The sequence below is a fragment of the Dendrobates tinctorius genome, unplaced genomic scaffold (assembly GCF_039654945.1).
Source record: "Dendrobates tinctorius isolate UK_male_01 unplaced genomic scaffold, ASM3965494v1 ptg000004l, whole genome shotgun sequence".
Taxonomy (NCBI): domain Eukaryota; kingdom Metazoa; phylum Chordata; class Amphibia; order Anura; family Dendrobatidae; genus Dendrobates; species Dendrobates tinctorius.
Window position 1 is genome coordinate 13,957,029 of NW_027361672.1, and position 26,698 is coordinate 13,983,726.

Genomic DNA, 26,698 nt, shown 5'->3' on the forward strand with positions numbered 1-26,698 from the left:
GTCAAATCACTTTTAAGTCAACAGTTATAACTATCCTCCTGATTTCATTCTTAGATTAAATGTTCAGTTCTGTCAAAGTGATTTTAACCCCTTCCTGACATGAGACGTACTATCCCGTACACGGTACCCGGGCCCGTATGACCGGGGACGGGATAGTACGTCTACCGCGATCAGCGGCGCCCACGTGGTGAGCGCCGCTAATCGCGGCCGGGTGTCAGCTGATTATCACAGCTGACACCCGGCACAATGTGTCAGGGGCGGTCACGGACCGCCCCCGACACGTTAACCCCTTGCACACCGCGATCAAACGCGATCGCGGTGTACCGGGAGTTAAAGGGAAGCATCAGCAGGCAGGGGGCTCCCTCCGTGCTTCCCTGAGCCCCCCACGGCAGCGCAATGTGCAGCGCTGCTGCGGGGGACTCCTTTCCTCCAGGCCCCCGAATGCAAGATGGCGACGGGGGCCTTCGGGGGCCTGGGGAAGCTGGCTTCCTCAGTGCCTGCAAAGCGCAGGCATGAGGAAGCCTTGTGCACTGCCTGTGACAGATTGCTGATCTGTCACAGTGATCTGTGATGTGACAGATCAGCGATCTGTCACAGGACAGTGATGTCCCACCTGGGACTATGTAATAAAGTAAAAAAAAAAATTAAAAAGTGTAAAAATAAATTTAAAAAAATCACCAAATAAATTAGTAAAAAAAAAAAAATAAATATTCCACAATAAATTCATTTTTTGAAAATAATAAAAAAAAAAAACAATAAAAGTACACATATTGGGTATCGCCGCGTCCGTAACGACCTGCCCTATAAAACTGTCCCATTAGTTAACCCCTTTAGCGAACCCCTTAAATAAAAATAAAAAACGAAGCAAAAAATAATGATTTATTATCATACCGCCAAACAAAAAGTGCAATAACGCGCGATCAAAAAGACGCATATAAATATCCATGGTACCGCTGAAAACGTCATCTTGTCCCGCAAAAAACAAGCCGCCACACAGCATCATCAGTGAAAAAGTAAAAAAGTTATAACTCGCAGAATAAAGCGATGCAAAAATAATTATTTTTTTATATAAAATAGTTTTCATTGCATAAAACCGACAAAAACATAAAAAAACCACCTAAATGAGGTATCGCTGTAACCGTACTGACCCGAAGAATAAAACCGCTTTATCAATTTTACCGCACGCGGAACGGTGTAAACGCACCCCCCCCAAAAGAAATTCATGAAACGCTGGTTTTTGTTCATTCTGCGTCCCAAAAATCGGAATAAAAAGCGATCAAAAAATTTCACGTGCCCGAAAATGGTACCAATAAAAACGTCAACTCGTCCCGCAAAAAATAAGACCTCACATGACTCGGTGGGTCAAAATACGGAAAAATTATAGCTCTCAATATGTGGTGATGCAAAAACTATTTTTACAATAAAAAGCGTCTTTTAGCGTGCGACAGCCGCCAAACATAAAAACCGCCATAAATAGTAAATCAAACCCCCCGTTATCACCCCCTTAGTTAGGGAAAAATAATAAAATAAAAAAAATGTATTTATTTCCATTTTTCCATTAGGGTTAGGGCTAGGGTTAGGGCTAGGGGTGTGTTGGGTTAGGGCTAGGGTTAGGGCTAGGGTTAGGGCTAGGGTTAGGGCTAGGGTTAGGGCTAGGGTTAGGGGCGTGTTGGGGTTCGGGTTGGAGTTAGAATTGGGGGTTTCCACTGTTTGGGCACATCAAGGGCTCTCCAAATGCAACATGGCGTCTGATCTCAATTCCAGCCAATTCTGAGTTGAAAAAGTCAAATGGTGCTCCTTCCCTTCCAAGCTCTGCTATGCGCCCAAACAGTGTTTTACCCCCACATGTAGGGTATCAGCCTACTCAGGACAAATTGCAAAACAATTTTTGGGGTCCAATTTCTCCTGTTACCCTTAGGAAAATAAAAAATTGGGGGCAAAAATATCATTTTTGTGGAAAAAAATGATTTTTTTATTTTCACGTCCGAGTGTTATAAACTTCTGTGAAGCACTTGGGGGTTCAAAGTGCTCACCACACATCTAGATAAGTTCCGTGGGGGGTCTAGTGTCCAAAATGGGATCACTTGTGGGGAGTTTCAATAGTTTAGGTACATCAGGGGCTCTCCAAACGCACATGACACCCGCAGACCATTCCATCAAAGTCTGCATTCCAAAACGTCACTGCTTCCCTTCCGAGCCCCGACGTGTGTCCATACAGTAGTTTTCTCCCACATATGGGGTGTCAGCGTACTCAGGACAAATTGGACAACAACTTTTGGGGTCCAATTTCTCCTGGTACCCTTGGGAAAATAAAAAATGGTAACTAAAAGATCATGTTTGTGGAAAAAATACGAATTTTTTATTTTCACGCCCGGGCGTTGTAAACTTCTATGAAGCACTGGGGGGGTCAAAGTGCTCACCACACATCTAGATAAGTTCCTTGGGGGGTCTAGTTTACAAAATGGTGTCATTTGTGGGGGGTTTCCACTGTTTAGGTACATTAGGGGCTCTCCAAAGGCAATATGACACCCGCAGACCATTCCATCAAAGTCTGCATTCTAAAACGTCACTACTTCCCTTCCGAGCCCCGACGTGTGCCCATACAGTAGTTTTCTCCCACATATGGGGTATCAGCATACTCAGGACAAATTGGACAACAACTTTTGGGGTCCAATTTCTCCTGGTACCCTTGGGAAAATAAAAAAATGGTGACTAAAAGATCATGTTTGTGGAAAAAATACGAATTTTTTATTTTCACGCCCGGGCGTTGTAAACTTCTGTGAAGCACTGGGGGGGTCAAAGTGCTCACCACACATCTAGATAAGTTCCTTAGGGGGTCTAGTTTCCAAAATGGTGTCAATTGTGGGGGGTTTCCACTGTTTTGGTACATCAGGGGTTTTCCAAACGCGACATGGTGTCCGATCTCAATTCCAGCCAAAAACGTCAAATGGCGCTGCTTCCCTTCCGAGCTCTGCCATGCGCCCAAATAGTGGTTTACCCCCACATGTGGGGTATGAGCGTACTCAGGACAAATTGCACAATAACTTTTAGGTCCTGTTACCCTTGGAAAAATAAGAATTGAGGGTGAAAAGATCATTTTTGTTGAAAAAATATGATTTTTTAATTGTATGGCTTTATGTTATAAACTTCTGTGAAGCCCATGGGGGTTCAAAGTTCTCACCACACATCTAGATAAGTTCCTTAGGGGGTCTAGTTTCCAAAATGGGGTCACTTGTAGGGGGTTTCCACTGTTTAGGTACATCAGGGACTCTCCAAACGTGACATTGCGTCCAATCTGAATTCCAGCCAATTTTGCATTGAAAAAGTCAAACGGCGCTCCTTCCATTCTGAGCTCTGCCATGCGTCGTTCCCCCCCACATATCAGGTATCTGCGTACTCAGGACAAATTGCACAATAACTTTTGCAGTTCAATTTCTCCTGTTACCCTTGGTAAAATAAAAAAAATTGAACCTGAAGTATTTTTTTTATGAAAAAAAGTTAGATGTTCATTTTTTTTTAAATATTCAAAAAAATTCCCGTGACGCACCTAAAGGGTTAATAAACTTCTTGAATGTGGTTTTGAGCACCTTAAGGGGTGCAGTTTTTAGAATGGTGTCACTTTTGGGTATTTTCTATCATATAGACCCCTCAAAGTGGCTTCAAATGTGATGTGGTCCTAAAAATAAAATGGTGTTGTAAAAATGAGAAATCGCTGGTCAACTTTTAACCCTTATAACTTCCTAACAAAAAAAAATTTGGGTTCCAAAATTGTGCTGATGTAAAGTAAACATGTGGGAAATGTTAGTTATCAAGTTTTTTGTGTGCCGTATCTCTGTGATTTAAGGGCATAAAAATTCAAAGTTGGAAAATTGCGAAATTTTCAAAATTTTCGCCAAATTTCCATTTTTCTCACAAATAAACGCAAGTTATTTGAATGAAATTTTACCACTAACATGAAGTACAATATGTCACGAGAAAACAATGTCAGAATCACCGGGATCCATGGAAGCGTTCGAGAGTTATGACCTCATAAAGGTACAGTGGTCAGAATTGTAAAAATTGGCCCGGTCATGAACGTGCAAACCACCCTTGGGGGTGAAGGGGTTAATACAGCAGAAATAAGCCATTGCCAAACAAATTTAGCTACTCATGACTAGGGTGGGCATGTTGAAGTCCAAACTATGAGAGGGCTCTTTTCCTGAATGGCTGACATTGAAGAATTCTTGGGCATTTCTAGGATTTGATGAATCCTTAAGAAAATTTAGAATTATCTGTCACTAAAAATATAATGACTGACAAGATTTTCTTCTAAAGAATCGAAGAATTAATTTATATATTTATGTATCTTACCGACTTTTCAATCTTTTCAATTTGAAATATGGTGCTCATGTGATCATTGAGGGCCAAGATTACTATATTTTGATCTGGCCTCATTCTTCCAATGGTTGCTGGATTGTTCTACAGATGACCTGAGTAGCAACCACATTTTTGTGTGCTGGCTTTCAAGCACCTGCAGTGTTCACATAAAATCCATAACGCTTGTGTCCGTTGTCCAGAGCACCTCTCCATCACAAGGTGACACAGCTATAAACCTTTTTATCTTATGTAAACTGTATGTGCGTGGATACATTTTGACTCTAAATGCCATAAAGCAGAGGTTCACCAATCACAATTCATGCAGAATTATCAATTGCATAAAAAAAAATGCTAAAATGTGAAACCTACGTATCAGCACCTACATAATATATACAGTGGCATGTAAAAAGATTGTGTACCCTTTGTCAAAATTACTGTTATTGTGAACAGTTAAGCATGTTGAAGATTAAATCATCTCTAAAAGGGCTAAAGTTAAAGGAGACCTATTTCCTTTGTATTTTGGGCAAAAAAATTATATATCTTCATCTATTCTATTTTAAAAATTGCAAAAAGGAAAATGCACCAATGCAAAGATTTAGAGAACCCCTAAGTAGCACTGCTTTAGGGCAGTTATGATTTACAAATTTTCTTACGTTGTTTTATTATATGCTTGATATCAAGTCTGTTTTTCTGCCTTATCTTTGCCTGCAATGTACATGGCTGTCTTGTTATATAGAAGTGCATGATATGTGCCTGCTTATGGGTGGCTATGAATAGTCCAATATGGGCCACACCTTAGGTTCATATTACCTGTTTTTTGGGGGTGTCTGGGTCATTGGTTCTTTGTCTGTATTTTAAATGTTTTTAGCTTATTGTATCCAATATGTAATAAAGCTTTTTTATTGTCTATTGGGATGTGCATACCATCATTAGCCTAGTCTCTTTCTCCCTTTTTTTTTTTTGCTTCTCTGCTTACGGGCTAGGTATTGCACTCCACTAGAGATTGAGATATGACAGTAGCGCACCCCTCCTTTTGCATTTCTATACTACTATGGACATGTCGGTGATGTTAGAACATAATAACCTTATTGAAATGAGAATTAATATTACATAATTTTCTTATGTTCAAAATCCATTATTAATCTAAAATGGCAGTTTTTGAGAACCGATGGAAATGAGGTTATTATAACAAACTGTTTGATACTTGACGATCTCTTATTTTATTGTTATGTTTCCTCAGACTTGCATTTTTGAATGACCCTTTCATATTAAGTAAGGGTCTCAATGGAATAAAAGAACATTTTTACCAGCTTGTTTAAATTCTACTGCTGTAAGTCTTATTTGTACCTGTGCCTTCACTTCAGCATATGGCTGCACGCTCCAAGGATCATCTATCATTGAAAAGAAAGGAACACAATTAAAATACAACGTTGCAAAAATGTACTTACGGCTTAGCAGGGAATGTTAAATTACTTCTGGGGGCATTACATTCTTTATTCCATTTCTTAATGTTCAAACTAAAAGCCCAGAATAAAGTCTTGAGGCATTCTGACTGTAGAAACTGACCATTGAGACCACTAACCACATATCCTGAAAAGCACACAGTATGTCATTTCACACTGTTCAGTACGTTATGTGCCTTGACGCCAAATAACAAGTCTTGATAACAAGTGTTCTTTTTTTCGGATAACCCATGTGAGACCTTTTATTATTTTTATATATGAAAAAACATCAGGACTTACTAAGTTTATAATCCTGTTGCTTGCTGATATTGAAAGAAACTGCTCTCAGGATGTGGGAGTGTTTGAAGTTTCAGACTATCAACTGGATAAGTGGAAAAAGTAGAGAGAACTGCACGTCCCAATCCCTTGTATAAAAGCATCCATGTCGTATTATTGCGTCTATGCCGTAGAAAACATCTTGACCCGTTTCTGGTGTGTAGCCGCCCTAAGTAAATTGGTCATATTCACTATGGCTAAGGGTGGCTACATGTCAAATATTTTCTATGGAATAGACACAACAATACGAAATGTCTTTTGTTTTTTTTAGTCAAGATGGAATAAAATGTGGATGTTTTTATACAAGAAACTAGGATCTGCAGTTTTCTCCACTTTTTATAATTTTTTTTTATTTTTAGTATGTCTTTATTTTTTTATCCAATCTATCTGTATCCATTTGTAGTACCATATTTACGGAATGAAAATTGAACCAAGTAGAGGGCAAAATAATGCTGTTCTTTCTTACAAGTGAAGAGCGGGAGTCCGGATGAAGGAGAGTTTAACTGTGCATTAAAGCATTCATGATCTTTCCAAGCTGGGTGTTCTAGTCCCTGTAACTGCCGGTCCTCACCCTTGTAAACATATGAACTATTTCATGTACTTGCCTTTGATGGTCTCCTGCACTATTTACCTCTTCCAGCCGCCTGTGGTTCAGGCAATAGATTGTGGATGGCTTATGGCAAAATGCAATTAACTACCTATTCACTCACTGATTCTGTCTTTCTGTTCCAATAGAAAGGACTAAAATGACCAGCCAAATCAGCAACCCCAGCTTGTTACTTAAAGTTTCTATTGACGTTGCCCTATTCTTGTATGCTATTACCTGGTGTGCTTGAAGTGGTTACTCCATGTTCTAAAGTAGCTGCGTATGGCTCCACAGGCTCCTTTTTGATCATTTGGACCAGTTGCATCATTGCACCATTGGCAGAACTATGCACTCAACAATGCTACTATATGGGCAGCTTTGTGTCTGCAACATCAGATGAGGAGTGGGATTGAAGATGTCCAGAATCGATAGCTAACCGTGCACCACAAACTAAGCAAAACAATAAGTCTACGTATTGGGGATCAAGGAAGATATTTCAATAAAAAGTAACATGGAAAGCTGCTTGTTTTTGCAAGAACTGTCTAAACCAGGGGAAGAGTCCTGAGGAGATCATTTGCATATTCCCAGTGCCTTCTGGGATAAGTTTAGAGTCTCTGCGAGCTCAACGATCACTGGATTTTGGCCATTGCAGCTGAAAAGAGGAAATCTGTAAACCGCACGGCGAATTTTGGTTCATTTTTCATCGTTTTGAAATCTATAACTATATCGAAGAGGCAAGGAGCCATTTGGTGAGCTGCATTTCTTGCTACATGTTCACAGACTTACCAGTGGAAACGCCAAACTTCACATGCCACAAATGCAAGCTTGTGTCCCTGTTGGAGGAAAAGTTGCAAAATCTCAAAGAGAGGTTAGCTACGTTGAAGATCATTAAGGAAGGTGAAGAGTTCTTAGACAGAGCAGAATTATCTCTTCATGTTACAGAAAGAGAAGAAATTCAAAGTGAACCTGAAGAAACAGAGGAATGGAAGCATGTGACCCAGAGAAGCAGGAGGATCGGGAGGCAGTCAGCACCCATATTGCTCAGGAACCGGTACCAGGCTCTCACGCAGGAGAACGATGAAGAAATACATCAGGATAAGACTTTGCCCACAAACAGCAACCTTGTACGCCTTCAGAATCCTCCTGGATGGAGAAAGGAAAAATGTTGTGAAGAAGAAACGGAGAGTGGTGGTCATGGTGGATTCCCTGTTGAGAGGAACAGAGGCCGCTATCTGCAGACCGGATATAACTTCAAGAGAAATGTGCTGTCTTCCAGGTGCAAAAATTAAAGATGTGTCTGACAGGATATCAGGACTCTTCAGACCTACAGATGACTACCCATTCCTGCTAATATATGTGGGGACAAATGACACAGCAAGAAACGACCTTGAAACCATCTACAGTGATTTTGAAGACTTAGGTAAGAAAGTGAAAGAACTGGGAGCGCAGGTGGTCTTCTCTTCCATCCTCCCAGTGGATGGCCATGGAACAAGGAGGTGGAATAAGATTCTGCAGGTGAACAACTGGCTACGTCGATAGTGCCGTCAGCAAGGATTTGGATTTCTGGATCACGGAGTGAATTACCTATACGATGGACTACTTGCTAGAGATGGGGTGCACCTTACGAAGACTGGAAAACATGTATTTGCAAGTCGCCTTGCTACACTCATCAGAAGAGCTTTAAACTAGAACAATGTGGGAAGGGAAGCAAAAGGCCAGAAAAAGCCATACACCTGGCAAATGGTATTGAGATCTCTGCTATTAGAAGTGGAAAGGAAGAACAAAGACAAAAAAATCTAAATAATAAAAATATTGGAGAAAGAGAAACCAATCACAAACTAAAATGTTTCTATACTACATGCGACACAATACGATATAGGAAATCAGGCTGCGGAAATAGTAGTTACTAGTTGATGTAGTGGTAGTTGTAGTTTAGGAATTTTAGTTAGATTTTACTGCTGCTTGATATGACAAGGTTTGTGAAATTGGATCGGTATATACACTGGAAAATGCATAAACAACTGTCCTTTATCTGTGCTTGAAAGGAAATGTACATATTACCTTGTCTATCTAGAAGAGTGTGCAATTTCTCTGTATTATATTTTACAATGGACGGAGACATATGTGCCATGTATAAGGTTTGTTATCATAAGCCATTGTGTATGTTGTACATTCTTTGTGTCCTGATGTTTAATAAACGAATTAAAAAAAAAAAAAGTTTCTATACTAATGCACAAAGCATGGGCAACAAACAAGGAGAACTGCAACTACTAACACAGGAAAAGAAATATGATGTCATTGGAATCACTGAAACTTGGTGGGACGATACACATGATTGGAATACAAGGCTAGAAGGAAACAACTTATTTGCTAGAAACAGACTTGATAAACGAGGAGGAGGCGTCGCATTGTATGTTAGAAACGCGTATATCTGCACAGAGATTGAAGCTTCAGAGACTGGGAGTTCTGTGGAAACTGGGTAAGAATACGAGGACAGAACATTGGAAAGGACACCATTGTAGGCATTTACTACAGGCTGCCTGTGCAAGCTGAAGATATGGATGAACTCTTTATGCATCAAATGGCCAAGTTGTCCAAAAAATATGACATAGTTGTCATGGGAGATTTCAACTATCCAGACATTTGTTGGGAATCTCTCTCAGGCAAAACTAACAGGTCAAGGAAATTCTTATCCTCTTTTGCTGACTTTATCTTCCAAAAGGTAGGGGAGAGAAAACAAGGGGATCTGCTACCTTGGATCTAATTCTTATAAACAGGGAGGAAATGGTTGAGGAGGTAAAAGTGGCAGGGACCCTAGGAGGTAGCGACCATGCTATTTTAGAATTTTGGATTACTGGAGGAGGAAGACCTGTGAGACGTCAAGGTTAGATTTCAGAAAGAGCAAAAAGGTTTACCCGTCCAGCCTCCAGACAAATGCACTATCAGGGTGCAGTGGACCCATATAATTAAGATGGTAACACGTGCAAGAATACCGATGAAACAACCGCTCACAGCCTACCAATACATGGAGAGGGCGGTTGCCTGGTATGTTAACCCCTTACCTACAATTGACGTAATATTGCGTCCATGTGACCATGGACCTAATTACCATGGACGGAATATTACGTCATCGCGATCAGCGGCGCCCACGTGGTGAGCGCTGCTGATCGCGGCCGAGTGTCAGCTAATTATCATAGCTGACACCCGGCACAATGTGTCAGGGGCGGTCACGGACCGCCCCCGACACGTTAACCCCTTGCACACCGCGATCAAACACGATCGCGGTGTACCTGGGGTTAAAGGGAAGCAACGGCAGGGAGGGGGCTCCCTCCGTGCTTCCCTGAGCCCCCCACGGCAGCGCAATGTGCAGCGCTGCTGTGGGGGGCTCCTTTCCTGCAGGTCCCCGGATCCAATATGGCGACGGGGACCTCCGGGGGCCTGCAGGAAGCTGGCTTCCTCAGTGCCTGCAAAGCGCAGGCATGAGGAAGCCTGTGCAGTGCCTGTGACAGATCGCTGATCTGTCACAGTGATCTGTGATGTGACAGATCAGCGATCTGTCACAGGACAGTTATGTCCCCCCTGGGACATTGTAATAAAGTAAAAAAAAAATAAAAAGAAAGTGTAAAAATAATTAAAAAAAAAAATCGCTAAATAAATTTTTTAAAAAAAAATTCCCCAATAAATTCATTTTTTGGAAATAAAAAAAACAAAACAATAAAAGTACACATATTTGGTATCGCCGCGTCCGTAACGACCCGCCCTATAAAACTGTCCCAATAGTTAACCCCTTAAGCGAACCCCTTAAAAAATAAAAATAAAAAACGAAGCAAAAAAATAATGATTTATTATCATACCGCCGAACAAAAAGTGCAATAACGCGCGATCAAAAAGACGCATATAAATATCCATGGTACCGCTGAAAACGTCATCTTGTCCCGCAAAAAACGAGCTGCCACACAGCATCATCAGCAAAAAAATAAAAAAGTTATTGTCATGTCGGTCACTGTTCACACCAGGGTGTCCGGCAGACAGCGGTAATACCCTGTTGGGTATTCTGTTCCAGTCGGGATAGGGTTAACCAGGTTGTCATGCTGGCTGAGGGCTGGGCCACGCCCTTGGTCTTTAAATAGTTCGTCCTGACTATGGGCGTCGCCGACTATAGCTTTAGCCTAGTGCTAGCAATACCGGTCAGCAGTGGTGGTGTTGGAGCGTCTGATATCTGGTGCAGTATATCCCTCAGTGGTTCTTTCTCCAATCTGTTATATATATATATTTGGTTGCCCTTGCACATTATTGTATTCCCTTGTGTATTAACTGTGTGGTGTTTCTTTTACCCCTGTCCATACGTATTTGTGGGGTCTGGTGTCTGGTCCCCTCACTGGGTGGAGGGAGGTGGGTTCAGCTTAGGGCTGGACAGGAGACAGGGACAGGGTGGAGGCTCAGGCAGGCACACCTTCAGTGTAAACCCTGGGTAGAGGGACAGACAGGGTTCCCCTAGTCTGAGGGACATCGCAGGGGTCCCGGGGTTTTTGCCTAAAGTAACCTAGGCATACCATGACATTATAGTCGGCCCAAATAATAAAGTGAGAGAAAAAAAAAAAAAAAAAAAAGGTAGGGAATATAGGGGTTACTTACTATGGATCCTATACTTTCCCTAACCAAGCAGCTGGAGGCTCTATCCATACAGGTCACTGAACTCAGGGGGGCGGTCCAGCAACAAGGTCTGTCAGCTCCTGCAGTACCTGCTGAGGCTGCAGCCAGGGCAGCTGAGCCCAAGTTTCCCCTTCCTGAACGATTTGCTGGTGATCGTGGTAAGTTCACGGTGTTTCGTGAGTCATGCAAATTGTATTTCCGTATGCGTCCACATTCCTCAGGTAATGAGGCTCAGCGCGTGGGCTTGGCGATTTCTTTGCTGAGTGGTGACCCACAGGCCTGGGCCTTTTCACTCCCTTCAGACTCACCGGCATTTGAATCTGTAGATTTTTTTTTCTCTGCTCTGGGTTTGATCTATGACGATCCGGATAGATTAAACTTAGCAGAGTCTAAGATGCGCTCACTGCTACAGGGTGATCGACCAGCTGAGGATTACTGCACGGAATTCCGGCGCTGGGCGGTGGACACGCAGTGGAATGACCCTGCGCTTAGAAGTCAATTTTTGCATGGGGTTTCTGGAAGGGTTAAACAGACTCTCCTAATGTACGAGACTCCCGCCTCTCTGGAGGCTGCGATGGCACTTGTAGTACGCATAGACCGACGTCTCCGTCAGGGGGCGCTGGTTTCGTTGCCTCCGGGAGGTGGGGGAGTGGTCGGTGAGGTTGCCGCGGGTGAATCCGTGGAACCCATGCAGATCGCTGGTATAGCACAGTCACCGAGTAACAAGCCTAAACGTCCTTGGCACAGAAGGCAGGGGCTCTGTTTTTTTTGTGGCAAAGGAGGACATTTTATTAACGCTTGCCCCCTGGTACATAAGGGCGCGCCGGCGGAAAACTGATAGGCTCAGAGGGTTTGGAGGAGTCTAGTCTGAGCCTTTGTGTATCCTCCGTCATGGTTTCCCAGTGTATGCTCCCTGCTAGGGTGGTACTTGGGGGGCAAATGCTCTCTATTACAGTATTTATTGATAGTGGCTCAGCTGCCAATCTCATTGATGAGAGGTTCGCGCATACAGCGGGATTTCCGGTGGAGAAATTGCCGAACCCCATCCGGGTGGTTACCATCAATGCTTCCCCGTTGTCTCAAGGGGAGATCACAGAGTGTGTGTTGGATATACAACTCCACATCGGAGTATTACACTCAGAGCGGGTAACTTGTAAGGTGCTTAGTAACTTACCGGCTCAGATGGTTCTGGGCTTTCCATGGTTGTCAATGCATAATCCTGTTATTGATTGGAAGACCCAGGACATAATTCAGTGGAGCAGGGAGTGTCAGGAGAGGTGCCTGGCTACATGTATTTCCGCTTTGACCCCCAGTATCCCGGAGCCGTTGCTGGACTATGCGGATGTATTTTCTGAGAAGGGTTGTTCAGAACTACCACCGCATCGCCCCTATGACTGTGCTATTAGTTTGAAACCAGGGGCCAAGTTACCTAAAGCTAGAATGTTTAATATCTCAGGTCCCGAGAGGCTAGCTCTCAAGGAATACATTGCGGATAGCCTGAGCAAGGGTCATATTAGACCTTCCTCTTCTCCTCTGGCTGCTGGCTTCTTCTTTTTTAAAAAGAAGGATGGCGGTTTACGCCCATGTCTGGATTGAAGAGAACTCAATCAGATTACGGTCCGTGATCCTTACCCTATGCCACTTATACCCGATTTATTCAACCAAGTGGTTGGTGCCAGGTGGTTCTCCAAACTGGACCTCAGGGGGGCGTACAATCTTATAAGAGTCCGTCAGGGGGATGAGTGGAAGACGGCGTTCAATACCCCTGAGGGTCACTTTGAGAGTTTGGTAATGCCGTTTGGGTTGACTATGGCACCGGCGGTCTTTCAACACTTCATCAATGATGTCTTCTCTCAGATGTTGGGGAGGTTCGTTATAATTTATCTTGACGACATTCTCATTTTCTCTCGCGACCATGATACACATATAGAGCATGTTAGACAGGTTCTGCAGTTGCTCAGAGAGAACAGGCTCTATGTCAAGCTTGAAAAATGTGTGTTTTTCGTACAGGAGCTACCGTTCTTGGGTTATATAATCTCCGCCTCAGGTTTTAAGATGGACACCGCAAAGGTGCAGGCGGTACTACATTGGGATCGGCCTGATAATCTTAAGGCGCTTCAGCGATTTCTTGGCTTCTCCAATTACTATAGGAAATTTATTAAGAACTTCTCTATGATTGCCAAACCACTGACTGACATGACTAAGAAGGGTACTGACTTTTCTGACTGGTCTGAGCCTGCGGTACAGGCGTTTGAATTCCTCAAGAATAGTTTTGCCTCAGCGCCCATTCTGGTGCAGCCCGATGTCTCCTTACCGTTTGTCGTGGAGGTGGATGCGTCGGAGGTTGGAGTGGGGGCTGTACTGTCTCAGGGCCCTTCTTGGGCCAAGTTGCATCCGTGTGCCTTCTTCTCCAAGAAGCTGTTGCCTGCGGAGCGTAATTATGATATTGGCAACAGGGAATTATTGGCCATCAAATTGGCATTTGAGGAGTGGCGACACTTCTTGGAGGGGGCTGTTCATCAGATTACTGTGATAACCGACCATAAGAATTTGCTTTATTTAGAATCTGCTAAGCTCCTGTCCTCCAGACAGGCTCGCTGGGCATTATTCTTCACCCGGTTCAACTTCATTGTTGCCTATCGACCTGGGTCGAAGAATGTTAAGGCAGACGCTTTATCCAGGTGTTTTCCTGGTGGAGAGTTATGTGAAGAGCCGGTGCCTATTCTCCAAAAGGGTGTGGTGGTATCTGCCATCACGACAGAGATTGAGGCAGAGATTGCGGAGGCTCAGGAGGTGGTACCGCCGGGGTTGCCTGCTAATAAATCTTTTGTGCCGCTACATCTACACTCTAGAGTGTTGGGCGAACATCACGACACGGTACTGGCAGGTCATCCAGGGGTTAAGAGCACTCTGGAACTGGTATCGCGTCGTTTTTGGTGGCCTAAAATCCGGCAGGATGTGGCCTCATATGTGGCTGCCTGTACCACGTGCGCACGGGCCAAGACTCCTCGTTCCCGTCCCGCTGGTAGCTTGCAGCCTCTCGGGGTGCCCAGTAAGCCATGGACTGAGATTTCCATGGATTTTATTACGGACTTGCCCGCCTCGGCAGGGAACTCGGTCATTTTGGTAATTGTTGATAGGTTCTCCAAAATGTCACATTTCGTTGCTTTACCGTCTTTGCCCAATGCTAAGACTCTTGCTCAGATATTTATTCGCGAGGTGGTCAGACTTCATGGTGTCCCGTCTGACATTGTGTCTGGTCGAGGTACGCAGTTTGTGGCAAAGTTTTGGAGAGCTTTTTGTTCTCGCCTTGGAATCAAATTATCTCATTCATCGGCTTTCCACCCTCAGTCGAATGGACAGACTGAGCGGATGAACCAAAACCTGGAGCAATACTTGCGCTGCTTTATTTCCGACAATCAGGAAGAGTGGTCAGCGTTTCTTCCTCTGGCAGAATTCGCAATAAACAACCATTGCCAGGAATCGTCTGGGGAATCTCCTTTTTTTTGTGTGTATGGTCAACATCCTCAATTTTGCACCTTGCGTCAGGGGTGCTCAGTTGGCGTCCCTGAGGAGGACCAGTTGGGAGCTCAATTGTCGTCTGTTTGGAGGAGAGTCAAGCAGCGCTTGTTGAAGGTGGGTTCCAGGTACAAACGGGTGGCTGACTGCAGACGTGTGCCAGGTCCGGACCTGTGTGTGGTTATCTACTAGGAACATTAAGCTCAAGATACCGTCACTTAAGTTGGGTCCCAGGTTCATTGGCCCATTTAGAATCTCCGCAGTGATCAACCCCGTGGCATTTCGTTTGGAGTTGCCGGCTGTGTATAAGATTCATAATGTATTTCACAAAGCATTGCTAAAGAAGGTCGTGGGTTTGGTGGATGGTTCCCCCAGGCCACCACCTCCCGTCTTGGTGGATGGCGCGTTGGAATTTGAGGTGTCCAAAGTGGTGGACTCTAGGGTTGTGCGTCGCACTCTACAGTACCTGGTCCACTGGCGTGGCTATGGTCCTGAGGAGAGGACATGGGTGCCGGCCTCTGACATTCATGCTGATCGACTGGTTACTATGTTCCATCGTCGCCATCCGGACAAGCCAGGTCCTGGACATGGTGAGGTTCCGGAGGTCCCTCGTAGAAGGCGGGGTACTGTCATGTCGGACACTGTTCACACCAGGGTGTCCGGCAGACAGCGGTAATACCCTGTTGGGTATTCTGTTCCAGTCGGGATAGGGTTAACCAGGTTGTCACGCTGGCTGAGGGCTGGGCCACGCCCTTGGTCTTTAAATAGTTTGTCCTGACTATGGGCGTCGCCGACTATAGCTTTAGCCTAGTGCTAGCAATACCGGTCAGCAGTGGTGGTGTTGGAGCGTCTGATATCTGGTGCAGTATATCCCTCAGTGGTTCTTTCTCCAATCTGTTATATATATATTTGGTTGCCCTTGCACATTATTGTATTCCCTTGTGTATTAACTGTGTGGTGTTTCTTTTACCCCTGTCCATACGTATTTGTTGGGTCTGGTGTCTGGTCCCCTCACTGGGTGGAGGGAGGTGGGTTCAGCTTAGGGCTGGACAGGAGACAGGGACAGGGTGGAGGCTCAGGCAGGCACACCTTCAGTGTAAACCCTGGGTAGAGGGACAGACAGGGTTCCCCTAGTCTGAGGGACATCGCAGGGGTCCCGGGGTTTTTGCCTAAAGTAACCTAGGCATACCATGACAGTTATAGCTCGCAGAATAAAGTGATGCAAAAATAATTATTTTTTATATAAAATTGTTTTCATTGCATAAAAGCGCCAAAACATAAAAAAAGACCTAAATGAGGTATCGCTGTAACCGTACTGACCCGAAGAATAAAACCGCCTTATAAATTTTACCCGCACCCGGAACGGCGTAAACGCACCACCCAAAAGAAATTCATGAAACGCTGGTTTTTGTAAACTCTGCATCCCAAAAAACGAAATAAAAAGCGATCAAAAAATGTCACATGCCCGAACATGATACCAATAAAAGCGTCAACTCGTCCCGCAAAAAATAAGACCTCACATGACTCGGTGGGTCAAAATATGGAGAAATTATAGCTCTCAATATGTGGTGATGCAAAAACTATTTTTACAATAAAAAGCGTCTTTTAGCGTGCGACAGCCGCCAAACATAAAAACCGCCATAAATAGTAAATCAAACCCCCCGTTATCACCCCCTTAGTTTGGGAAAAATAATAAAATTAAAAAAATGTATTTATTTCCATTTTCCCATTAGGGTTAGGGCTAGGGTTAGAATTGGGGGTTTCCACTATTTGCGCACATCAGGTGCTCTCCAAACGCAACATGGCGTCTGATCTCAATTCCAGCCAATTCTGCGTTGAAAAAGTCAAATGGTGCTCCTTCCCTTCCAAGCTCTGCCATGTGCCCAAACAGTGTTTTACCCCCTCATATGGGGTATCAGCCTACTCAGGACAATTTGCAAAACAACTTTTGGGGTCCTATTTCTCCTGTTGCCCTTAGGAAAATAAAAATTTTGGGGCAAAAATATCATTTTTGTGGAAAAAAAAATTTTTTTATTTTCACGCCTGGGCGTTATAAACTTCTGTGAAGCACTTGGGGGTTCAAAGTTCTCACCACACATCTAGATAAGTTCCTTGGGGGGTCTAGTTTCCAAAATGGTGTCAATTGTGGGGGGTTTCCACTGTTTTGGTACATCAGGGGCTTTCCAAACGCGACATGGTGTCCGATCTCAATTCCAGCCAAAAAAGTCAAATGGCGCTGCTTGCCTTCCGAGCTCTGCCATGTGCCCAAATAGTCATTTACATCCACATATGGGGTATCAGCGTACTCAGGACAAATTGCACAATAACTTTTAGGGTCCTGTTACCCTTGGGAAAATAAAAATTGGGGGTGAAAAGATCATTTTGTGGAAAGAATATGATTTTTTAATTGTACCGCTGTACATTATAAACTTCTGTGAAGCCCTTGTGGGTTCAAATCACAGAGCTGCTTTAATTTCTGAAGAGCATAATTCCCTTGTAAATATTTTGTTTCATGAATTTCCACTGTGGACTGTTTAGTTGTAGGTTCAAAGTTCTCACCACATATCTAGATAAGTTCCTTAGGGGGTCTAGTTTCAAAAATGGGGTCACTTGTGGGGGGTTTCCACTGTTTAGGTACATCAGGGGCTCTCCCCAAACGCGACATGGCGTCCGATCAGAATTCCAGCCAATTTTGCATTGAAAAAGTCAAACGGCGCTCCTTCCCTTCTGAGCTCTGCCATGTGCCGAAACAGTGGTTCCCCCCACATATCAGGTATCAGCGTGCTCAGGACAAATTGCACAATAATTTTTGCAGTCCAATTTCTCCTGTTACACTTGGTAAAATAAAAAAAATTGAACCTGAAGTAATTTTTTTTGTGAAAAAAAGTTAAATGTTAATTTTTTTAAATATTCAGAAAATTCCTGTGACGCACCTGAAGGGTTAATAAACTCCTTGAATGTGGTTTTAAGCACCTTAAGAGGTGCAGTTTTTAGAATGGTGTCACTTTTGGGTATTTTCTATCATATAGACCCCTCAAAGTGGCTTCAAATGTGATGTGGTCCGTAAAAATAAAATGGTGTTGCAAAAATGAGAGATCGCTGGTCAACTTTTAACCCTTATATCTTACTAACAAATAAAAATTTTGGTTCCAAAATTGTGCTGATGTAAAGTAAACATGTGGCAAATGTTACTTATTAACTTTTTTGTGTGCCATATCTCTGTGATTTAAGGGCATAAAAATTCAAAGTTGGAAAATTGCGGAATTTTCAAAATTTTCGCCAAATTTCCGTTTTTCCCACAAATAAACGCACGTTATATGAATGAAATTTTACCACTAACATGAAGTACAATATGTCACGAGAAAACAATGTCAGAATCACCGGGATCCATGGAAGTGTTTCAGAGTTATTACCTCATAAAAGGACAGTGGTCAGAATTGTAAAAATTGGCCCGGGAGTTAACGTGCAAACCACCCTTGGTAGTGAAGGGGTTAATGCACAATAAAAAACTTGTATGCGGCGCTGTTCACACTATGGCCATGCACAGCATCCAGGCCAGCCTAGTAGTGACACCCTTCTCTTAGCTCAGGTTGGCTGCCCAGCGCCATCAAAATGCATGCCATGTGAATAGACACCGCAGTTTACAAGACCAAATGGGCCCAACTGCACCCTGAATAAAAAGTGCAAAAGACACATTAAAAAATGTGGAGTATTAGCTGATATTTTGGCCAAAATGCGTGAGCCCGTAACCTGCGCCAAAGGTCTCCACGTGGAAACTGAATGGGAGGAGACACAGATTAGATATTAGAAAAAACTTTTTGACAGAGTGATCAATGAGTGGAACAGGCTGCCTCCATTGGTTTACCCACATTTGCATGAATTTAGAAAAAAGTAGCCAGCTCACTGTTTAAGAAGACGTGCTCGGAAGTTCGCCTTGATGAGACGCCAGTGACATGAAAAAATGAAAATTTGTTCCAGCTCCAAATGGTATAAAAATGAATTCTTTTATTCCATACGAGTAAAATTTACAGACAGCTTCTCGGACTTCACAGCACAGAAGAGGACAAGCGACTCGTTTCGACCGCAACTGCAGTCTTTATCAAAGCTACACGTTACTGACGTTGAAAAAACACAAAAATTGAGCTTGGTTTGAGTTGATACACATGCAAGCATATAAATGCATGTTAACATTGGCCATAAAACCTGCAAAAGACAAAGTGAGCAAAAACCCTGCTGTAACTAAAGAAGTAAAAGCAAAAGTGCATCTAAATAATAGTTTTTAGTAATACTGTTTTTGATCAAAAGTAGCATGAAAGCCATCCCACCACGACACGGTAACTCTGTTCGGGATAGGCCTACACTGTCTAATATTAAAAACCTTGCCTTGTGTCAAAGTTGACCTCAATGTGTGAACAAGGGCAGACAAAAGGACTGGGTCCCAAACAGTAGACACCAGTCTGGGGATTATATAAAATTTCCAGCTCAGGCGAGGGAAGCCACGCTCCAGCTTGCACAGAATGCAAAAATACAAACAAAAAACACAGAAATTACTGACATTGCAAACATTATAAAGACATGATACACCAATGAAAGATCACAGATTAGTCATGTGATCAAAGGTCCTGTTCGGACCAAATACGTATATATAAACCCAAAACTACGGAACAATTAAAATCAATAGCGCAAATAAGAATATACAACAGCAAAAATTACTGAACAATTATTGCACAATAACTAACAATGCTATTATCAATAATGAAACATGGTTTCGTTCTTCTTAATAAGACATCATATAAAGGCATTATACACCAATGAAAAGTCACAATTTAATCATGTGATCCAAAGATCCTAATTAGATCGAATACGTGTGTATATCAGAAACCATGAAAACAATTAAAATCTATAACACAGAAAAATATAATAGCAAAATTACTGAACAATTATTGCACAATAGATAATACTTTGATTACCCACATTTACCATATTGTTAGTCCTGTTCTCAGTTTTAATCCTGCTTCCCCTGACTTTGCTCTTGGACTCTGATTTTGTGACTAATTATTCTCTTGATCTGCCCTTGTCTTGTGTTTGGTTACTCTATTAAGTTTGCAACATCAAATAGCAACTTCTCTGCAGGCACAACCTGGGAGCCCTTTGTAAAAGCCCAAATTCTCATTTGTAGAGTAAAGGACCTAATAATTGGGTTGTTTTGATGCTGCTAAATGCTGTGGCTTGTGCTAACTCTATAACACAACTGTCCATAATGTGCTTTTGAGTTCAATCTATTTATCTAGCCGTACACATTAAATATATATTGACCAAACGCACATACCATGCTGACATAATACAGCACGTTATCACAAATGATTCTTTTTTTGAAGTAAAACTTTGTTTAAAAACAGGTAGTTACATGTTTTACAGCGCACATAAGGAAAAAATTCCCAAAAATTAAAAAAAAAAAGCACATTTGAAAGGTAAACTCACCAAAACCCTGACTAATGCACTAGCAGGATGCAGCAGACCTCCATTGATTAGTCAGGGTATTGGTGAGTTTACCTTTCAAATGTGTTTAGTTACAGGTTTTACCTCACAAAAAGAATCAGCTGTGTCCCCATTCTGTGCTGTCTATATCTTCTCTTTTGCTTCCTCCCCTGCCCAGGAGCTGTGGTATGATCAGACCATGTTCCTGTAACGTCAGACACGGCCATTACACAGTAGGGGAACATTTATAAGATTATCTCGGCACAGGAACATTTTTTTAACACATCCAATTAAGAAACTTAATTTTATTCCAAAATCTATTGATAAAAGTCTTTGTTTATGGGACAACTCCTTTAATAACCTTATTGATAGGTAAGCGCATGTTCTTCTGTGCGTGGTGCTCATATGCTATAATTAGTCAAGATGTTTTGAAGATTTTGTTCCCATTACTGATTAAAATGAACTTTTGTTCTTGGGAACACCCCTTTAAGACCAAATGTTGCTACTGGGCACATTTTTCAAAGCTATGCGACAAACTGATTATACATTTCATCTTTTGCCTTTTATGTTTCTCATGTTTCGTTCCATCCATAACCTCATGTTCCCCTGGTTTTACACTCCTGTAGCATTAGGCCAAGAGCCTTGGTGCTGTTCTCACACTGTGAGGTTCTCATTTAAGGACCCAATAAGGCTATTTCTAATATCCTAAGTGATTGATGACACTGGGTTGTATTAAAGTCAGCACACGGAAAGTTCATGTACTGACCGTTAAAACCTGGGAAGAGGGCATGACTCACGAAACTGCCGTTTGTTGAGAAATGACTTAAGTGCCATTCTAAAGAAGGCGAGAAGAACAGCATTCCAATCCGGGTGAAGATTAAGAAGGATTCTTTATTTTGCCAGATGTAGCGTTTTTAACTTTATAGGTCTTTTTCAGCCATGTTTCTTAATCTTCACCCAGATTGGTATGCTGTTCTTCTCTCCCCTTCTATGGTATGTACTCTTCCATTGGGTCCAGTGGAACTAGAACGAGCATTCGCATATCTGTAGTGCTGTCGGCCAATTCTGATTTTTTGTGAAGTACCATTCTGTCATCGAGGGGGCTCGGTATGATTTAGGGTTACTTGGGAGGTTTAACATGTAAAGAATCAGTGCAATCGCTTTTTCATTTGGAGGAGTTACGGTATGTTAATTATTCTAGTTTGTTTATTCAGCATTTCCTTATCACAGCAGCCTGTTCATGACCACTTCTCTGCCATGGACAAGGACCATTCGCCCCTATTTTATAGATCAGAGGCAATCTTACTATTTGGACTACTAGAAATCTGCTCTTACACCACCATTCAATTTCCTCCCTGTGTACACTGTATACGGACTGAACATCGACTTAGTCTTTTGGGTTTAGTAGTATATGATATTTAAATTGAGAAGCATTTCTATAAGGCATCCCCCTATGTACTAATTTCTTTATATTTTAGTTGTTTTGTAGTACTCTGTCTTTGCCAGTTTAGGCTAGCTAAAATAACAGGTGGAAAATGAATAGTTCTAGACCACATGGTTTATCTCTCCATCAGTTTTAGAGGACATTGGACTTTTTATTGCATTTTCTTATGCTGCAATCTTTTTTTTCTGTTTCATATTTTTTTATTCAAGCAATGTATCACTTACAGGACTGCTTTTGTGCAGTTTTGTTATAATCCCTGTTTTCTCTGCTGTAGATATGTCAGTGGTAAGAATGCTGAGCTGTGTATATCCCCACTTATATCACTGATTGGTAGCTTGCTTTCCATGTAAATAGAAGCTGCCAATCAATGGTGGGGGTGGGGATACACAGATTATCTGGACTGGTCTGCACATGAAACCTAGTCCTCTAGTGATGATCTGCTGATAAAACACTAATTGTATTGAAACTATAACGCAGTTTAGTAAGTGACACATCCCTGGTATGATGTTCTCTTGCCCTATATCATCTTGCTGACAGATTCCCTTTAAATACACTTTTTATTGTTTTCTATATACATTTTTCTGCATGTAGATTTAAAATCCACGTCGCTGTGAAAAAAAAACAAAAACAGAACGTCCATGCACAATAAACAGAGAGTCACCTGTGGATGTCTGCCACAGACTTTCGTTAAAATCATTGTTGGATTTTTCAGCCTAATAGTCCCACCTGCGCATGTGCTACGTAGGCGAGGGGTTGAATATAGGCAATAGAACATCCTTATTGTATTGTATTCAATTTTTCTTTGCAATTTGCAAGAACATTTGTACAATTGTGGCCTTTTCTCTGATATTTTTTCTTTTTTTTTTCTAGCATAAAAATGGTTTTGATGTGGACAAGTGGAGACACCTTCAAGACGGCTTACTTTATTCTTAACCAAGCTCCCTTCCAGTTTATCATCTGTGGCCTCCTGCAGGTTCTTGTAGACGTTACCATTTTGCTGCAAGTGTACATCTACAGTGCATACCCTCAGAAGCCAGTGTCACATACCACACATGTCACCAGTGCCAAAGCTCTGTGACGATGAGAACATGTACTGTCTGATCACGTGCTTCCCAAATCTACAACTCCTCTTGCACCAATAATGCACATGTCTGTGTTTAGGTCTTGGAACCTCTTTACCCACCATTAATATCCTTCAGTGTTTTTTTTTTTTTTTTTGCCTCCAACGATATTTCAGAATGCTGTTACCCTATTTCACGGTCAACTCTGGACCCCTACTTAGTGAAAGTGTTCTCTTTAGAATGAATTGATCAGACCCTTAATTGAAATGTGAATTCTATGCTCTCACTGTATGCAGGTGTGTACATTTGAATGCAGATCTGTGTAGTGTGAGGCATAGACATTACTCAAGCCAGTATATATATATGTCCAAATGTATGACTTCTTGGTGCCAGCTATGGGCAGCATGCTAACTAGAATGGTATTGTTGGCGAAATAGTCCCATCCAGCAATCTTGCATCCAGTGGGGAATCCATGCTTTTCTCCATGGGGAGGGAAAAGGACAGCAGACCTGGAAAAATTTCAGCTTCAACAAATGAATGGTCAGTGGCTAAACAAGTTTTTGACACTTGATTTGGAATGTAGGGCATGATATGTGCCAGTGCATGGAAGGTGCCCCATTGTAAGTTCTCGATTTGTACCCCTGTTTGCATTTTTGTCAGATTGACTATTTGCCAATGATGTCTACTGTATAGATCATGGGATGATCTAGTTAGTGATCTTGTCTATGTAAACTTATGTCGGACATTTGCTCCACCTCTCCAGGTAGCCTATCAACACTTTGCTATGCAATGTATTTAATATGAGTGGAGCCCTCCGTATAAATCCGAGACCACCGTTTCACCACTTGTCTCAGTACAACTATATCAGATAGTGTTACTTCCACTGCATGCTATGATGCTTATATGTGACTACACGTCCATGGATGTCTTTGCACTGAATTTGCACCATTATGAATGAAATAATGAAATAATAAGAAAACACAATAACAAAGAGGGATTTCTGAACTTTCGCTGCAGTTTCACCTGTACATTGAGATTCTTGAGGTGGGTTACAACACTGCAGTGACAGGACAGCATTCCAGTTTATAGGTGGCATGTCTGCCCTTGTCTACGTTCCAGGCCTTTACAAGAATGGTACCATACACATGTGATGGCTCTTACTTTTACATTGTTACTTGTATTATCCAAAACTTTTATTCTATGATTATTCAATATAATCATTGTTACCAATGCCTTGACAGACCGCAAAGATTGTCTGTTCATTATTCATACGCTTTCTTAAATGGAACATGTTTTTATTTAGCTGGCACATTTTTTTTTTTTTTTTTTAATTTTTCTCTCGGTTTATGCTATTTTTTTTTCCTTATCGATTGTAAATTGTAATGGAATGTTGTTAAAATGTAGAGCATTGTATAATATTGGAAGCAGACGGGTATGGCTGCAAAGGTGTTCTGTTCACACTAGTGTTATGGCCTTCATCATTACCCAAGCCATGATGGTTATGGCGGTTCTGTTGCATATTGGGTTTTCTCTACATTATCCTGGCTGTTGACAAGCAATAGAAACCTGAAGCAACAGAGCATTATTGCAGAGTGAATATAGCCTAAGATTTATACTTTTATTTTATCTACCACATTCATCAGATATTTTATTCTGTACATTACCGTCAAAACTGCACATTGGGTAAACTAGATGACCAATTGAATATTATGAGAATTTTATGGGAACAAATTGTCATTTCTGTGTTAAAATGGCAATAATAATGCAAGAAGCTGTTATATCTTAACAATACATGCCTCTTTAGTATTTCACACTGGGTGCCTGTGCGTTTTTTAATAAAAGCTGCTTGACTGATGTTCGATTGTTGAAGTAAGAGCTTCAAAAATATGTCCTGCCACAGAATAAAGCACCTATCAAGGGGAGGAAAACAATCAATCAAGGCTGGAGTTGGGATTGATATTTCTATTAAAGCTCTCACTAGTAACTAAAGCTGTTAACTGAGATTTACTGTTATAAGTGCTGGATCCCCACTGATCCTGAGAATAAAGGACAATTTTTCACTGTACACTTATGCTCCGGTCAACTAGATTTGTAGGGAACCCATTTTACTTGAACAGAGCAGTGTTGATGGGAGCGTCGCTATGCTGGTAAAAATCCTAACTATATGCTGTAACTTTACATGGCCTTTTAACCTCCTCTTGTAATATGCATGTCCAGTTATGTTATTTTACAAGTGCTTTGCCACAATCAGTCATCCATTTGCATCAGAGAGATGGCTTTGGCTCAGGAGTTGCGCCGGTGCCATGCACAACAGGATCCAGTTGCTATACACAGCTAAGCTTCTGCATCTTGTGCTGAGACCAGAGCAAATTCTTATCTGAGTTTTAACCCTTCAGATGCCTATGTCAGGGGATGGCAGCAGTTGAGGAGTTTGACAGAGGGAAATCTATTCCTCTGTCTGCCCATCTTCACCTTCCCAGCATCTTTGCAGACAGCAGTGGTTACCATGGTAACAAGGAGGCCCAAAATGGCCTCCATGTTTACCTTAAACCTACGTCTAAACAGATCCCACCCCCCCTGCCAGGGTCAGGTTCCAGTAGGGTGCCTTTTAGTCAAACACTGACAAGTTAGATAATATACTATATATGTTGTGTAGGATATTTTCAATGCAATAAAAGGATCCATAATCAAGTCCGTTGTGGGACTAGCTAGTAGTGTAATCTTTCTTTTAAGATAAAAAACATACAGTATATTTGTATGTGTGTGTGTGTATATGTGTGTATATATATATATATATATATATTTATATATTATATAAATTTTAAAAATAAAAATGGTTCTTAAAGGAGCACTCCTATCAAAGTTTTTATCCTCTTAATGTTTCAGTCATTATATTATACAGCACTGTGTACTTACAATTGCTCATTTTGCCTTTCTACCCAATTCTTTTTATTCTCTACTCTATGTACAAAAAGTATGTCTCTTTTTCGTGCATGAGTCATTCCCATCTAAAACTCATTCTGCCAGTGACTTTTTGCAGTTATGACCTCCTGTTTCTACATAGTTTAGGATTCAGCAGCTCATTTTTGTTAGAGAAGAATTAACTTGGTAGAAAGGCAAATTGAGCAGTTGTAAGTACACAGTGCCGTATAACATGATGAGTGCAATATAGTAAGATGTTAAATTTTTGATTATAGATTTTTACATATTTAGTGTGTTTCTTTAATGTATTCCATAAGAGTATCAGTAAAATAAAGTCTTACAGTTTGTAATCCAAAAGGTAAGCCCACATAGTGCTCTTTATCACAGAAGAATGAAAAAGTGATGGCTCTCACAATATGACAACCCCAGTTTTTTTTAAAGTTATTTTTCACAGAATACACAAAATAAAAAATTAAGTATTACTGTAAATGTATCGACATGAAGCACTTTACAATTTGTGACCCGTACAAACTACATAAGATATTAAAGTAACACAATTCAACAATTGCAAGAGCAAGGTCTTGCTCGCAAGCTTACAATCTAAGAGGAAATGGGATTTAAAGAAAAGGTAAAATTGCTTGTCCTGTATGGTTCAACCATTGTTGAAATAGGGGCAGTCAAGTAAAGCTGCATGATTTGGCCATCAGCCAGTATCTGTAAATTGTTGCTGAGGGTGAGGAAATATATGATAAAAGGGACCAGATTCTGAGGTATATTTAGGAAAAGAGGAACACGGAATAATTATATTAATTAGATGAGGTGATGGGTCAGACTAAAGCATTGTTTACCAAACGCCAGTCCTTACGGCCCCCAACATGTCATGTTTTCAGAATTTCTTTAG

General features: G+C 41.7%; 1 protein-coding gene across 6 annotated transcripts in view; it reads left to right on the forward strand.

Moving 5' to 3' along the window:
- Nucleotides 1-24,730, forward strand: part of SLC66A2 (solute carrier family 66 member 2) — a 204,040-nt gene extending 179,310 nt beyond the window's left edge. For 4 of the 6 annotated variants that reach the window (XM_073566240.1, XM_073566223.1, XM_073566245.1 and 1 more), the window contains one exon: nucleotides 22,685-24,730. In XM_073566240.1, the coding sequence (XP_073422341.1) occupies nucleotides 22,685-22,892 (208 nt within the window). In that variant the 3' untranslated portion in view covers nucleotides 22,893-24,730. The remainder of the gene's footprint in view (nucleotides 1-22,684) is intronic. The other 2 variants (XR_012230492.1, XM_073566257.1) reach the window with 2 other exon arrangements.
- Nucleotides 24,731-26,698: the final 1,968 nt, after the last annotated feature.